Source organism: Meleagris gallopavo, chromosome 10 (assembly GCF_000146605.3).
Source record: "Meleagris gallopavo isolate NT-WF06-2002-E0010 breed Aviagen turkey brand Nicholas breeding stock chromosome 10, Turkey_5.1, whole genome shotgun sequence".
NCBI lineage: Eukaryota > Metazoa > Chordata > Aves > Galliformes > Phasianidae > Meleagris > Meleagris gallopavo.
This window is the reverse complement of record NC_015020.2, coordinates 25,935,650-25,949,648: the sequence shown is the minus strand read 5'-3', so window position 1 is coordinate 25,949,648 and position 13,999 is coordinate 25,935,650. Positions and strand designations below refer to the sequence as shown.

The following is a 13,999-nucleotide window of genomic DNA, read 5'->3' as shown; positions in this document are numbered from 1 at the left end:
TAGTCGAAGCATTGTTTTAGAGCAGGTGGGTTGTTCTCGAAAGCCTTTTCCCACCTTTAAAAAAAAATATATATATATGTATATATTATTGTATTTTAAATAATTAACTGCCAAGAAAGGCGCGCTGCCGCGATGTACAACACAGTGTGGGATATGGACCGCGATGACACGGACTGGAGGGAGGTGATGATGCCCTATTCCACTGAGCTCATCTTTTACATTGAGATGGACCCTCCAGGTACGGAGCTGAGCCGTCTGGGTGCACCCAGGGAGCGGGAGGGGTGGGTGCAAATTGGGCTGAAGGTGGTTTGAACTTCAGAGCGATGAGACCCTGCTGTCTGTGGGTGCCCTGGTGCTGGGACTGGGGTGGGGGCTGCCGTGGATGGGGCGGTGGGAGAGCTGCTCTCAGCTCCTCGGCTGCTTTTTGTCAGGAAAACCACCTTTTATTGAAAACCGTATATCTGTGTTCGTTGCTAGAGAGGTGCTTTTATTAGCCTCTTCACCTGTGTGCCTTTATGTGCCCGTAACACTTTGATGGAGGTGATTTACCTAGCTCCATTCACTTTCAGTTTAATAGTTTTTACGCTTTCTGAGACCCTTTTTCTCTCTCCAGCACTGACAGATTAAGTGTGTGTTGTTTCTGGGTTCTGTTCTTGTGGCCAGGAAGGCTTGCAAATGGGTTGGAAGACTTTCCTTGAGGCAGCGTTATTTTCATTACACTTTATAACCTCATTCAGAAGGCTTCGGTGCAACTTTTTTTCATTGGTTGCCAGCACTGAAAGCAAATAAATGCATCGTTTTCTGCTTGCCTGAAGTTTTAAGTTGGGCAGAAAGTTTCCTTTCTGCCAGAGGAAGGTTTGCAAGTGCAAGGAGAAGAGTCTGATTCTGTCTTTGGTAATGAATTAAAAAATGCATATGTGGATGGTGGCGGGGACTATCTCTGTACCTCAAAGAGTGGAAGTGGCTGCAAGCAGGAAGGTAACCAAAGGGTCCCTGTGTTCTCAGCTCTCTCATCTGTATGTTTCGGTAAAATAGGCATCAAAGATCCCAAATAAGCACTTGTAAGTGGAATGATCTGCATAGCATGCACTGTCAGAGCTTCAAAATGTACTTTTCAACCTGTGCATGAATTTTGGCGTCTGTCTCCAATGTATTCAGTCTGCTTCAGCTCAGAGAGCTTTTTTTCTCCATAGGTATGTGTGTGCTTGAATCAAAAGGGGTGGGGGGAGGATCATCTTCAGTTTTTTGGATCTCTGGACCTGCAGTCATTTCCTCTGCAAACTCTGACGCTTTAAAAATTGGACAGATCTCTCAGTGCTGGCCACTGCTCATTAAATTCTTGCATAGCTGACACTACCTATTTTTAGATGCTTCTCCTGAAAGCGTGAAGTTCAGTCAAATCCGTTTTCTTGCTTCTGTGAATTTCAAAGGCTATCTTTTTTTGTAAATGCTTTTAATAGTTTACACAGTTAATATTTGTTTCTACTTGTATTGAGCAAAAAAAAAAAGGAAAAAGAAAAAAAAGAAAAAATGAGTTCAGTTGTGGGTGACTTCAAACAATTGGTGTTGGGCTTTTTTTAAAATTTAAAAAAAAAAAAAAAGCTTGGTATGGGGAGGCTGCTGTAAGAGGCTGACCTAACTAAACTGGTCAGAAAACACTTGTCAGTATTCCTGCAGAAGTGCCATGCAGCCTGGGGAGGGTGAAAAGCAGAAACAGTGCTTCTGTCATTAATAATGCCAATATTCGTATTGTTGAAACGTTGTTGGGGATTGAGACTCTACATGTTCCAAACAGCAGCTTGTGAAAGGACGTAGTGTTACGTGCAGATCCCCCAATGAATTCAGTAACTCTGTACTTCGTGTTTTTTTAAACGAGAAAAGTCAGAGCTGGAAATGATGCGTGGGATGGTCCCCATGTGTATGTCCTGATTTGGTAGAAGTATAACTTTTAAATTGCAGAGGGAGGGAAAGAAAGTGTGGCCTCCTCCAGAGGTAAGGTGGAAAAGCATTCTCTGGTCTGGGCTGATAGGTCATCCCTAAGGGGAGCATGGAGGAATTTATTTGGAGGACTCAGACACTGCATACCTTAGGATAAAGTCGCTGCATTTGCACCCAGTAACAACCACAGCTCTGCTTGGCCCACCTCCAAGAAAAATTTGTGAAGGTTTTCAGTATAGAATTCCCTTGCGCAGTGACTAGAGCTCCTGAGCAGCTGAATGGTGGCAATATGTTTTCTCAACAGCACACAAACTAACAATATGCAGTGAATTACCTGCTGCCAAAGGAAGGCAGCGCGTTCTTTTGTTCACAGAACTTGCGTGAAGAGTTCCCCAGCTGGTCTTTATGCTGCAATACTGGGCATTTACTGATGCCAGAAGCCAAATGTCTCAAATCATGCATGACTGCTCGTGATTACGTTTTAGTATCTCAGCTGCAGGCAGAAGACAAAAGCAAGGGGAGCCTAATGTACGGTGTCACCTGTAACCTCTAAGTCAAGGATGGGGATACTGTTTCTTGTTAAGAGCCAGTAGGCTTTTAATTTATCTTGGCAGGCTGTCTGAATACCCACCTTAGTGTTGCACAATAATAATGCAGAAATTAAACCCCGTGATAGCAGGCAGTCTGGAGTCATTCCTGTCAGACCTCAGTGCACCTGCAGCAGCTTATCAGCTGGCTCCTGCTTTTGGTCAGATGTTGGAGGTATAAATGGATGCTCAGAGCAAGTCCTGAAGCGTGGTTGCTCAAAGGCTTGCTCAGAAGTTTAAAAATAATCAAGTTGATAGTTCTCCTGCACAGGAGTTTTTCTCCAGCTCCCACAAATGTGGGGTCAGGCAGCAAATGTGTGTTGTTGACTCCAGCGGGCAGCTCAGCACCGTGCAGCTGCTCCCTCGCTCTCCTCACATGAGATGGGGGAGAGAATCAGAAGGATAAAGCTGGGAAAACTCATGGGTAGAGATAAAGAGAGGCTAATAGCTAATACAAAAGCTGTGTGTGCAAGCAAAGCAAAATCAGGAATTAATTCACAGTTGCCTATTGGTAGACAGATGTGTGTGCATTTCTAGGAAAGCATCCATCACATATAACAGTTTTTTTGGGAAGACAAGTGGCAGCTCTGAATGCTCCTTCCCAGCTTTTATTGCTGAGCACAATGTCATAGGGCATGGAGAACCTCCCTTGGGTCTGCTGGGATAAGCTGTCCTGGCTGCATTCCCTCCCAGCTTATTGTGCACCCTAGCCTATGAGCTAGCAGGGTATAACAATTGGACAGATCAATATGATGGGAAAAGGTGTTTCACCAGAGGTGTAATGAGAGAAGGATCAGCACAATAGCAAGGTGCTATAAAGGAAGGGAGGAAGATTGCTTACCCGTATCAGAAGATTCCATGCTCACAGGAGAAAGCTGCTGCATGTGCCGCAGTCCCTTAGGGGTGGCCCTGCTCCTCTGCAGCTTTACTGTGTGCCACAGATGTACCTCGTGTTTTGTGGGCTTACCTACAGTTGCTTTGAGGTGTTTCAGCATTGCCTTATCCACAAAGATGCTTTGGGGTGTATGTTTTCCTGCTTGGACTTGTCTGCAGCCCCAGTCCTTTTGACTTGAGTTTCCATTGGCATTCCAGCCTGCGCTGAACAGTAGCAGTGCCCTGGCCATCTGTCAGCCCAGGTGCGTGGCTATTGCTGATATGAAAATGTTCCCAGGCACAGCAGAGTAAAATGGTAAAAATTATAGGAAGAGCAGTAAGCAGCCACTAACAAGGACTGCAGTCCAGTATATTGTAAGGTAGGCAAGTCCTGCAGCAAGTGCAGGAGCCTGCCAATTGATAGCTAAGTAGATATAACATCTATAATTTCAGTCTAGCACGCTCCAATCAAATTTGTCATTATCTGGAACCCTTTGAGCCCCACATTGGGTGACAGAAAAGGATGTTATGGGTTGACCACGGCTGGCAGCTCAACATCACACAGCTGTTCTTTCTCTCCCTCCAAAAGCTGTGCATGCTAGCAAAGCAAAATAGAGGATTCACAAAGTCAGAGAATACCGTGAGTTGGAAAAGACCCATAAGGATTATTGAGCCAAACTCCACAGAGGGAAAAGTAAGAGTTAAGCCATGTATCTGGGAACATTGTCCCAGTGCTTCTTGAACGTTGCCAGTCTTGGGGCTGTGACTGCTTCCATGGGGAATTTCCAGTTCCAAACTGCCCTGTTGGTCATCGGGTAGTGAATCATTCACTGTTTCCCACTGGCAGGCAGATGGACAGCCATTTCTAGGAAGGTAGGGCTCCATCACAAATAGCTTTTACTGAGGAAGGCAAATGCAGCAACTCTGAATGTCCTCCCAGCCTTTGTTGCTGAGTGCAATGTCACGTGGCAGGGAATATCGGTTTGGCCAACTGTCTGGCCTGTGCCCCGTCCCAGCTTCTTGTGCATCCCAGCCTCATAGATACGAGGGCAGTGTGAGAAACAGGAAAGACCTTCATGCTGTGCGAGTGCTGCTCAGCAACAACTAGCAAGTCGGTGTGTTATCAGCACTATTTTTCATCACAAATCCAAAACATAGCACCATATGAGCTACTATGAAAAAAAAGCAATGAAAGTAGAGAGTGAAAAGCCTCTAAAAAGTAAAAACCAAGGCCTTTACAGATTTCTAGTTCTCGATCCGTCTCAGACGCAGGAGTGGGACTGCAGATGCAGTCCTGCCAGCCTTACAAAACACTCCTTAGAGCAGTACAGCTAACGCAGTAGCAAAAGCAGTGACAGCCAGCAGGGTGACTTCTGTTTCCTTTGAAGTACTTGATACTTTCTTCTTCTTCTTCTTGCTTGTCTTTTGGCATAATAAATGGCATCGCTGGTATAAGGTAGTAGCTGTAGGTAGCAAATAATGCTAGGTGCAACTAAATAATTTTCAGAGTCTACTAAGAAAATTGGAATCATGAATTGCAAATAGCTAATGCAGCTTCTGAACTTTCTGTCAGGATTACTATAAAGTAATACAGCCATAACAGCATCATGCACTGGCATTAGAAAACTGACTGTGTCTGTGGTTCATTCATGTTTGTTCTTGCTACAGGACGTGTCTGGAAAGACAAGAAAATAGGTTGCTGGATTGAGTTTAGGTTGTTTTTTTTCTTTTTGTGACATCTCTTCAGATCTGCAAATGATATTTACTGCCAGAAGTGCAGTTTTTGAACAGAGAACTGACTGCAAAGTTACCAGAGTACCAAAACCATAACTACCTCACTTCCAATTAGTAGGACTGAATTGTGCCTTTTCCTCTGTAGGTCTGGGATACATTATCAGTTGTGTTGATGATAAAATGTGTAATCACTGAATACATTTTATCACGCTTGGATGAGAATCAGTGAGAGTGTTCCACTGGGATTTCAGATACAGATGTCAGCAAAGATATTTGGCTCAACTACAAATTAGAGGTTAGTTTCACTTGTGTGGATTATGAAGAAAACCACAAGTTTGAAATTGGCTTACTGATGCAGAATGGGCTGTGTTTCTGAGCAGGTAGCAGAATGAGTGTCCTGAAGCTGTGTAAGAGCTACCTTTTTGAAGGCTGTTGGGCCAAGTATGGCTGACTGTGTTCATAACTTGACTCAAACAACTTTATCAAGAATATTACTTTGCCTTGTCTCCTATTACAGCTTAAAACCGCGTGTATAAATTTTCTTATTACAACGTCTCTTAATAGTGAAGATGGAGAAGGGGAAAGAATTATCTATAGACTGCTTAGGTTCATCTGCTCTGTAAAGCAGCTCTGCCTTTGTGTGAGTGAGACAAGTATCCAAGAGAGAACATGTATTTATTCATTATAGTTTCTATTTTCTTCTCATATACAATTTGACAACCCTTGTTTTAGGGAAGCGATACTATAATCGTAACTTGGAAAACATAGGATTGTGATCTGAAGGGCAGTGTTTACTTGGATACAAGTCGCACTGTATCATTATCAATGTTATTGTGGAAACTGAATGTGGCTTCTCAAATTGGGTTTGTGGTATACAGTAGCCAGATGTAGGTGAATGCTGCATGTCTATGCCTGACTGCTTTTCCAGTGGGAGAACAGATGCAGATTTTAATAGCATTGTCAGTATTGTCCTTCAGCTTATCTGAGCTGACTCCAGAAGCTTATCGAAGAAAAATTCTGCTCTCATACATCTTAAAAAATGGGAGTAGTTCTACTGGTGGATGTCATCAATAGCACAGCACTGCAGCAGCTGCGTCTTCATTACAAATTGGAGTTTTGCTGAAAGCCCAGTTTCCAAAATGTAGGTGCTGGGGATGAGAGTTTGCTTACTGTGTAAAGGGAGTTTGTGCAGATCTTAGGGTAGAGGAGGAAATAAATAAAGTTCCATCACTTATAGTCCTGGTGATCCTGGAAAAACGGCTTGAAACGGAGTCTCAGCTCCTATGCAGAACGTGACATAAAATGCACATATTCCATTTTTTATACCTAGATTTCTCTACCAGCCTTTTTGCTTAATGGCTGCTGTAAGCATTTTTAATTTCTAAACTTCCAATTGCATTTTCAGGCTTGCTTTTACATTCCTTGTGCACGGTTTTCATTTTGATGGCTCTAGCTGTTAAAGAATATCACTCATCAGCTTTCAATTAAATACACAAATGCAAAAAATAGCATCATTAATATAAAGTAAAATGAACTTTGCTTGAGATGGGAGGGCCTGCTTTAAAAGGCTCACGTTTATCTGTAGGCTTTCAGATAGTGTAGAAGTAGTTGGAGAGGGGAAGGTTACTGAAGGGAGTTGTTTGACTGCGTGTTCTGAAAAGGTGTCTGCTTATGCAAAGTAAAACATGGAAGAAACCATGCTTGTTTGTAAGCAGAGCCTGTTCTAATCCCAGCAAACATTATTTCTGCATTGCTCTGAACACTTCTGTATCTCATTATGAAACCTAACAGGAGTTAATTGCTGTGGTGTTTGCTACTAACTCACCTGCTTAAAAGAAGAAGATTCTTGGAGTTTCCTTTGGGGAATATCATTTTCCCAAGCAGCAGAGTTGACTTCTGTCTTCGCCATTGCCTGTGTGATATCTTACTCCAGAATGAAGCTATTCAGGCTTATCTTTGCTCTACAGCTTGGGAAAACTGAAAGGCATAGCTGGTCGTACACATCTGTGCCCGTTACTGAGAGCAGTTGGGTGCCTTACATCATCTCGTGCTGATTGTTTAGTGAGTCACTTTTTTGGGCAGAGAGCAGGAGGACGCCAGAAACAGCAGCATAAAGAAAACTTTGATCAGCATTTCCTCTTGTATTTTAATGGTTAGGTAAAAGGACTGTAGTAACAGGTTGCCCTAAAACTTGGGCTCCATGGAAGCAATTGGTGCATTCTAGCTGGTTGGTTTTTTCTTTTTGGAAACTTGTTTTTGTGAAGTAGGTTGGTGAGTAAAGCTTAAAGAGCAGACTCTGCTTGCGTACTAAATGCCCCTATGGAAATGAGTCAGGTTTTCTTTTTTCTTCTGCTTTTTATCTCATTTCTTGTGACAGTGTGCACAATAGCAAGTAAGCAAGAACTCTTTTCTCCACATAATCTAAACTACAGCATATGAGCTGGTGATGAGTCCCAGCTCAATGAGCGTGGATGTGACCTCCTCTGAAGAGATTGTTTTAATTGTCCTTCATCTTTGCTGTGTCCTCCACTCAAAAGACAAAGATTTTGCAGTGCTTTAGTGAATATATTCCTGTACTTTAAGTGTTTCTAGTGCACTTCTGTAGAGAAGTAGCTGCACCCAGGGAGTTTTAGGAAAAATTCATACAGTTCAAAGAAAGCAAAGAGCAAGCAGTGCCTTTTCCAACAGGCCCCCAGCTGCTTTGCTGGATGTCCACCAGCTGCCTGGTGAACCCTGATGCCAAAGCGTAATATGCTCTGAAGCTTTCCCGTGGCTGAACAGAATCCCAGTTCTTCTCTGGCTTTGAGTTCAGCCACACACTCGAGATGGCTACCTTCCATCCAGCTATCTTTTTGTTAGAGGAGACAAAATACTTCGGATGCTTCAACCTGTGACTGCTTCCAACATTCATCCAGTTTTCATGAACTGGAAAAATGTTATTTTAATTATAGTTCATATCATTACATATATATATATATATATATGTTACTGCTTCTAAAGTCAGATAATCCTTAAAACTGACACCTGGTTGTTTTGGAAAGGCTTAAAAAACATCATGTTTCTCAGCACAAAAATGGGTGGGTTTGGGAAATCAAAAGCATCAATCTGTATTCCCTTCATCTGTTTGTTCTTTCACTGCAAAATAACTTCAGTTTTGCATTGGCATCATTGTGGGACTCTTGTACTTCAGGTTGGATTTCTCTTTCAAAGCATAAAGCTCCTGTTTCCTTCTGCTAGCTACCCCTCACGGTTACTTTCCCCATCTTCCTCATGAAAGAAAAAATCTACAGGAGCTTTTTTTTTTTTAATGTTTATTTTCCATAGCATTATCCTATCTGTAGGCACTGAGATCTGATGTTACACCTGATTGTCTTTGCTTTTGGAGGAATTCTTTCATTTCTTTCATCTACCCTCTCAAAAAAAAAAAAAAAAGAAAAGAAAAAATGAAAAAAAACAAAACCTTAAAACCTTGCACATGACTGCATGGGTTGGGACTTCTGCTTTGATACAGTGTCTTTCTGGAACAAGGTTCTTAGAAATAATGATGTGTGAATACTTTTCTAACTTCAGATCTGGTTTGATTTGCATCTTCTGATCTAGATTAAAATGGCTCTCTGTCAGCAATTTAGGTGGTGTTGAAATATATCTACTTCAGTAACTATAGAAAATATTTGACATATGGCAAGGACAGGTACTGTATGAGAAATTTTTCACATACTGCTGTCAAAGATCTAAACTAGTGGTAAACTGAAAAGAAGTGCTGCTTGGAGCAGCAAGAGTCACATGTATTTACAGCTGTATTATTATTATTTTAAGTTCTCACTAGCACCAAATTATTTCTGTTCTCCAATGAGAATTAGTTTCTGTCTTTGTACCTGCCATCTGGATAGATGGTTTAGTCTTTGAAGTAGCTGGGGATAGCAGCCGTAAGCTTTTCTTTCATTTAAAATTACTTTTTTTTCTTTTCTTTTGGCTTTGGTATGTCTCCTAAGTGTAGTGGCACTGCATGGTGACTTCACTGTCCATCTTCCACAATGAAGGCTACTTCATTCTCTATCACTGAACCTCTCTATGCTTATGCAAGTCATTGTGCTTTCCTTACTCTTATCCAACATCTATCTCTATGCAGTGACCAAAGAGTCTGCCCCAAAGAGTAACTCCAAAGAGACTCTTACTGGTCAGCAGATAAAGCTGTTCCTTTCTGAGGTGAGTCAAATGTGATGGTGAGGTAGCAGCAATCCTTGAAACATGAAACATGGTAAAACTTCTAAAGCATTATTATTGATTTGGTATCTAGATGTTGATAATGTGCTAATTATCCTTGCTATATGAAAGAGAGCTTGTCCTTTTCATCTTCCTTATGCTGACTTTGGGGCAGCCACCTCAATGCTGTTGGTCATGGAAACTGGCACTGCTGGAGCTTTGCAGCTGTTACTATGAGCTGGGTTGAAAGGTAAACAATTTTTCATCAAGCATGAAAATTGGGAAGTTGGGCCTTTTTTTGCTTTGCCATTTCGTGCAAAGAGTGAAATGAAAAGGAAATACCATATTACTTTACAATACAGAAAAAGATCCTGAAGTCATGTGTCTGACAGTGCATTAATCTTCCAATTCTTCCAACTCTGCCGGTGAAGGGACAAGCCTTGTGAAGTAGCGATGGGTTCTTGTCAGATGCCCCAAAGAGAGCTGTGAATGTGAGCCAGCTCCTTTCCTTCACACTGTGTTGTTGTCTGCAGGTGTCCAGTACTGAGTAGCCTTTAACTTGGGCAGTAGCTGTGGATGTTCGTGAAGAGCTGAGTGCACCAGAAAATTGGCTGACTGTAGGAGGAAGAACTGTGGTTGGGAGGTGTGGGAGCTGACTGGATGGTTGGGAAGTTTTCAAACAAAACAGATCTTTATCAAAAAAGTCAATTAATCAAAACTGAAATATTTCTTAAAGGTGTTGGTTTTTATGAAAGTTCATAGAAACACAAGCAAAGCTATAATAGGAGTGTTTTTGTTGGAAACCTGCCTGGCTTCCTGCCAACTTGTCTGCTGTTTTCTGTAATGAGATATTGAAAGACTTCAATTCTCAGAATATGTTTTAGCCTTTGGCGTCTTGCCTGTTTTTAAGGGAGTAGAGCAAAAATGTGAGCATGTGAGATTCTGTGGCCAGCAGTAATGTGATCAAGTAGCTTCCTTCTGTGTCCCTATGGAATTTCCAGTGCATGTTAGCTGCCTTTTGGGGAAGGGCAGCTGAGAAGGGACTGATGTTTGGGGCTCAGAGAAAGGGGTCTTGGCAGGAGAACTGACACAGGAGGATGTGCAGCTGCCAAGGTAACATACCTGTCAGCAGTGCAGGCTGAGCCGCTGTCAGCAGGTGCGCCCAGTCCTCCTCTTCGTCAGCTGCAAATCTCAGCAGAAGTGCAGCACATCACTGCTCTCACTTGCACTGGGTTCACACTTCCACTAAATCCAAGTGCACCTTCATTCAGCACAGGCTTTTTTCTGAAGTTGTGACTGCCTTGAGGGGACCTTGTGCAGTTGTGACAGGTACAGGGCTATTGAGGGAATGAAAGATTTTGAGCATTTGCCTTAAAAGTGGCTGAGAAATTGAGAAAAGAGGTTGAGAAATTGAGTAAAGCTAAAGAGAACAGTTCAAGATTGGAAGGTTTTAGTTTTTGTTTCATTTCAAGTCCTCATCTATACCTCCAAAGAGAAAATCTTTGTCCTTGAGGACTGTATATCATTCCCCCCCGTCTGGTCTAACTGTGGATTACTCACACGTTTCCATAGTACTGATACTTTCTGGAGCTCAATATTACAGTCTGTAGGGTACTTACTGTATGTCAGCCTTCCTGAATCTGAGTGACTGTCTTCAGAAATCTTCTGATCTGCTGTCTGCTTGTCAGAATGTGTAGGGAGAGGAGATTGAACACTTCAGAAAGAAGTTTACTGAACAAACTCATGGAAGTGCTGAGTGACTTAAGATTGACTTTGTCACAGTGTTTGGTAGTTGTAATTATTTGTAATGATAAGATAGAGTTAATTCCACACTTGAATTTGCTTTGATTTTACTTATCTGACCTGAAGCCCTCAGAAAATTCTAGAAGAGTTGCATTCTGGAGGCATTCTTAGGCTGAGTGGCATCTGCCTTAGAACTGCGTATGAGAGCTTTATTAACTGGCAGGTTCATCTCGTACACAAATACTGCCTGACTGGGTGCTATTTGGGATGTAGCTCTTGGAGACCCAAGGCGTTCTTCTTTTTCATTCCTCCTGAATTACTGCCATTGAAAACTCTCACATCTAGGGCTCGCTGCTCTTAAATCACGTAAACCTGTGAAATTTTTGATTAAAAGCCTAACTGGGAAAAGTATGTATCTCACGGAAGTCCCAGCGTGCTTTACTGAGGTTAAATTTGGGATTAGTATAGCCCATTGTTTTCTACAAGAGTCCTTATTTAAAAATAAAAACATACACAGGCACTAATCCTCAGACCCTTGCCAGTATTCTTTGTTGCCTCGGTGTTGGAGGTGAGCTGAATTTCAGGGAATCGTGTCTGTTAAATCTCGAGCAGCCTTTTGAAAAGAAAAGCAATTCCACGCAGTCAAGAAAGCATGAAAAACATTCCCTTGGCACAAGCCAATCAATAGCTCGTCTCTCCGAGGAGCTGCATCTCGGCGCTGCAGAGCGGCTTGGCTGAAGCTACCTGAGGAGAGGGCACGGCAGCCATCTGGGCCTGACGTCAGCAACATCCGATCCTGGGCCCCGCCGGCATTGGCCACTCCGCTGTCTCCATCCAGCCGTCAGCTCTTTATTTCCCCCTTCTGAGTAACGCTGATCTGAGATTGGGATTTAGCTCAAGCGAGGTTCGTTGGGGAAGCTGGGGAGAGGGGCTAGGGATGCTAAGGAAAGAAAAAGCAAAGGTGCTGGCTTCCACACGAGGGGCCCCTTCTCCTGCCGTGGCTGCACGCCAGCCCTCGGGAGCTCCCAGGAGCAGGTGTCCCAATTGGCTCTTCCCTTTGGGTTTTGGAAAGATCCACGTGGTAAAGCCGTCCTAGAGACATGGGTACTGGCGTGATGTTTCTCTATCTGGTGCTCACAATAAGTTCTTTATTAGAACAAATAGATCCATTGTGCTGTTAATCACTTCTGGTCAGTGTTCTTTCTCTCCCAAGAGAAAGGAGGAAAGAGAACCATCAGGATGGATCTAATCAGAGATTGTTATGAGATGCATCGAGATTGTGTCTGGGACTAGATCAGAATTGGACCCAATGACACGGAAAGCAACACAGCTGCTCTCAAAGGCATTTCTGTTGACTTCAGGACAGCCTGACTCTTCTTTGCAGCAAGATTTTGACACACTAATGTTCATCAAGCAAAGTACATCAAACTGCATTTTTAAAGTTTAAATCAAAATGTGTAGATCTTTAAGGCTCTTCATCATTTCTCACAGAAACATGACATGATCTCTCCTAGCAGGGTTATTAGGCTGTGTAGATACCAGTAAACACTATGCTAGGCTGCCTCTCATAATGACCCATTGCACCAGTGCCTGGGTGCTGCCCTGCTACAGCAGCCTTGTCACACTGCCAAATTCTCCTCTTGTCATCACAGGTTCTGGGCTGCAGAGTTTAAACTGCCTTCCTCCTCAGTTATCTGTTCATACAGCCCACAGTCATATCGGACTGAGATGGAGGCAGAAACCGCTGAAATAGATGGGCATATTATCTTGTTGGCAAGGGCCTGCGTCTGTACCCAGGACAGGGAAAAATCTATTACTATTCAAAGAGCTCAAAGTAAAGAATTGGATCCATAGCTCTTTGGAAACAAAGTATCCGCCCTTGCAAATACTTCTTTTTATTTTTAAAATGTGCAAGCTATTAAAGAGCATTTTTAAAAGTCTATTGTGAGAAGGAGACTGGCTTCCATGAGTCAGGTTTTACAGGAACTGGTCCAAGCCTTATTCTTCTCCCTAGGAGAATTTCCTTCCAATTTCCTCACACAGAATAAAGTTCTGCGCTCAGCCCTGATAGCAACAACTGCTACCACCTATTAAGGAAAAAGAGGAAAGGCCCCACCTGTAGTGAGGGCTCTTGTTTAATGTCTGGAGCTCTGTGTCCGTGTGCAAGTGCTTGTTCCTTACCTTTCTGGGCTTTGTTAGTTTGCTTTTCTGTGCCCAGTGCTTTGGAGTGAGGCCTGACAAAGCTGCTAAATTATTCCACAGTATATAAGGGAGCAGGGTTTAATCTTACAAGAAGGGCTAGAGAAGTTTTCAAGTACTCTGGAGAATACTTGAAAGCCTCTTCTGGAAAGCCCCTATTACCAGCATAAAACAGGCTCTTACACTGTAGAATGCCTTGAAGTTTTGGGTCCAAGCTTTAATTTGCAAGACCCTGTGAAATCATTGCTGGTGCTGATACCATTTGTTATGAATTCTCCACACTGTCGTGCATTTTTTCACATTAAATTTCATGAACTTGCTGATGATTCAGAATCTATAAAAGATTCTGGAATAAATACAAAACAGGTTTTTGAGCTCAGATTTATTGCCATGTGCAGATACTAATGAGACTCAGAACCGCTGCTTCTGTCTTGTTGCTTGTTTGGAGTATGTGGAGTAGTAAAGCCCAAAGGGGAGGAAGAGCAACATGAAGCTTCTTTTTGATTCGTGAGCTTTGAATGAGGAAGATGGGCTAACACAGGGCTCCACAAATGAAGTTGCTTGCATGGGCTCAGGGCTTCAAGCAAAGTAGGGCTAGAACTGTGTCCTACTCTGAGATGGTACTTTATAAAGTGCTTAGGTGCTGTACAAACAAAACAGCTGCGGTAGTTGAGCTGGGAGTAAATGAAGCCTCCTAACCAGGAAGCTACTTCACTGATTCC

The 13,999-nt window shown here is 42.7% G+C and overlaps 1 protein-coding gene across 1 annotated transcript in view; it reads left to right on the top strand.

Annotated features, from left to right (window-relative positions):
• Positions 1-6: 6 nt before the first annotated feature.
• Positions 7-13,999, top strand: part of LOC100549888 (phosphatidylinositol 3-kinase regulatory subunit gamma) — a 31,563-nt gene continuing 17,570 nt past the window's right edge. The window contains exon 1 of the mRNA XM_010716171.3: positions 7-238. Coding sequence (XP_010714473.1) covers positions 133-238 — 106 coding nt within the window. The 5' untranslated portion in view covers positions 7-132. The remainder of the gene's footprint in view (positions 239-13,999) is intronic.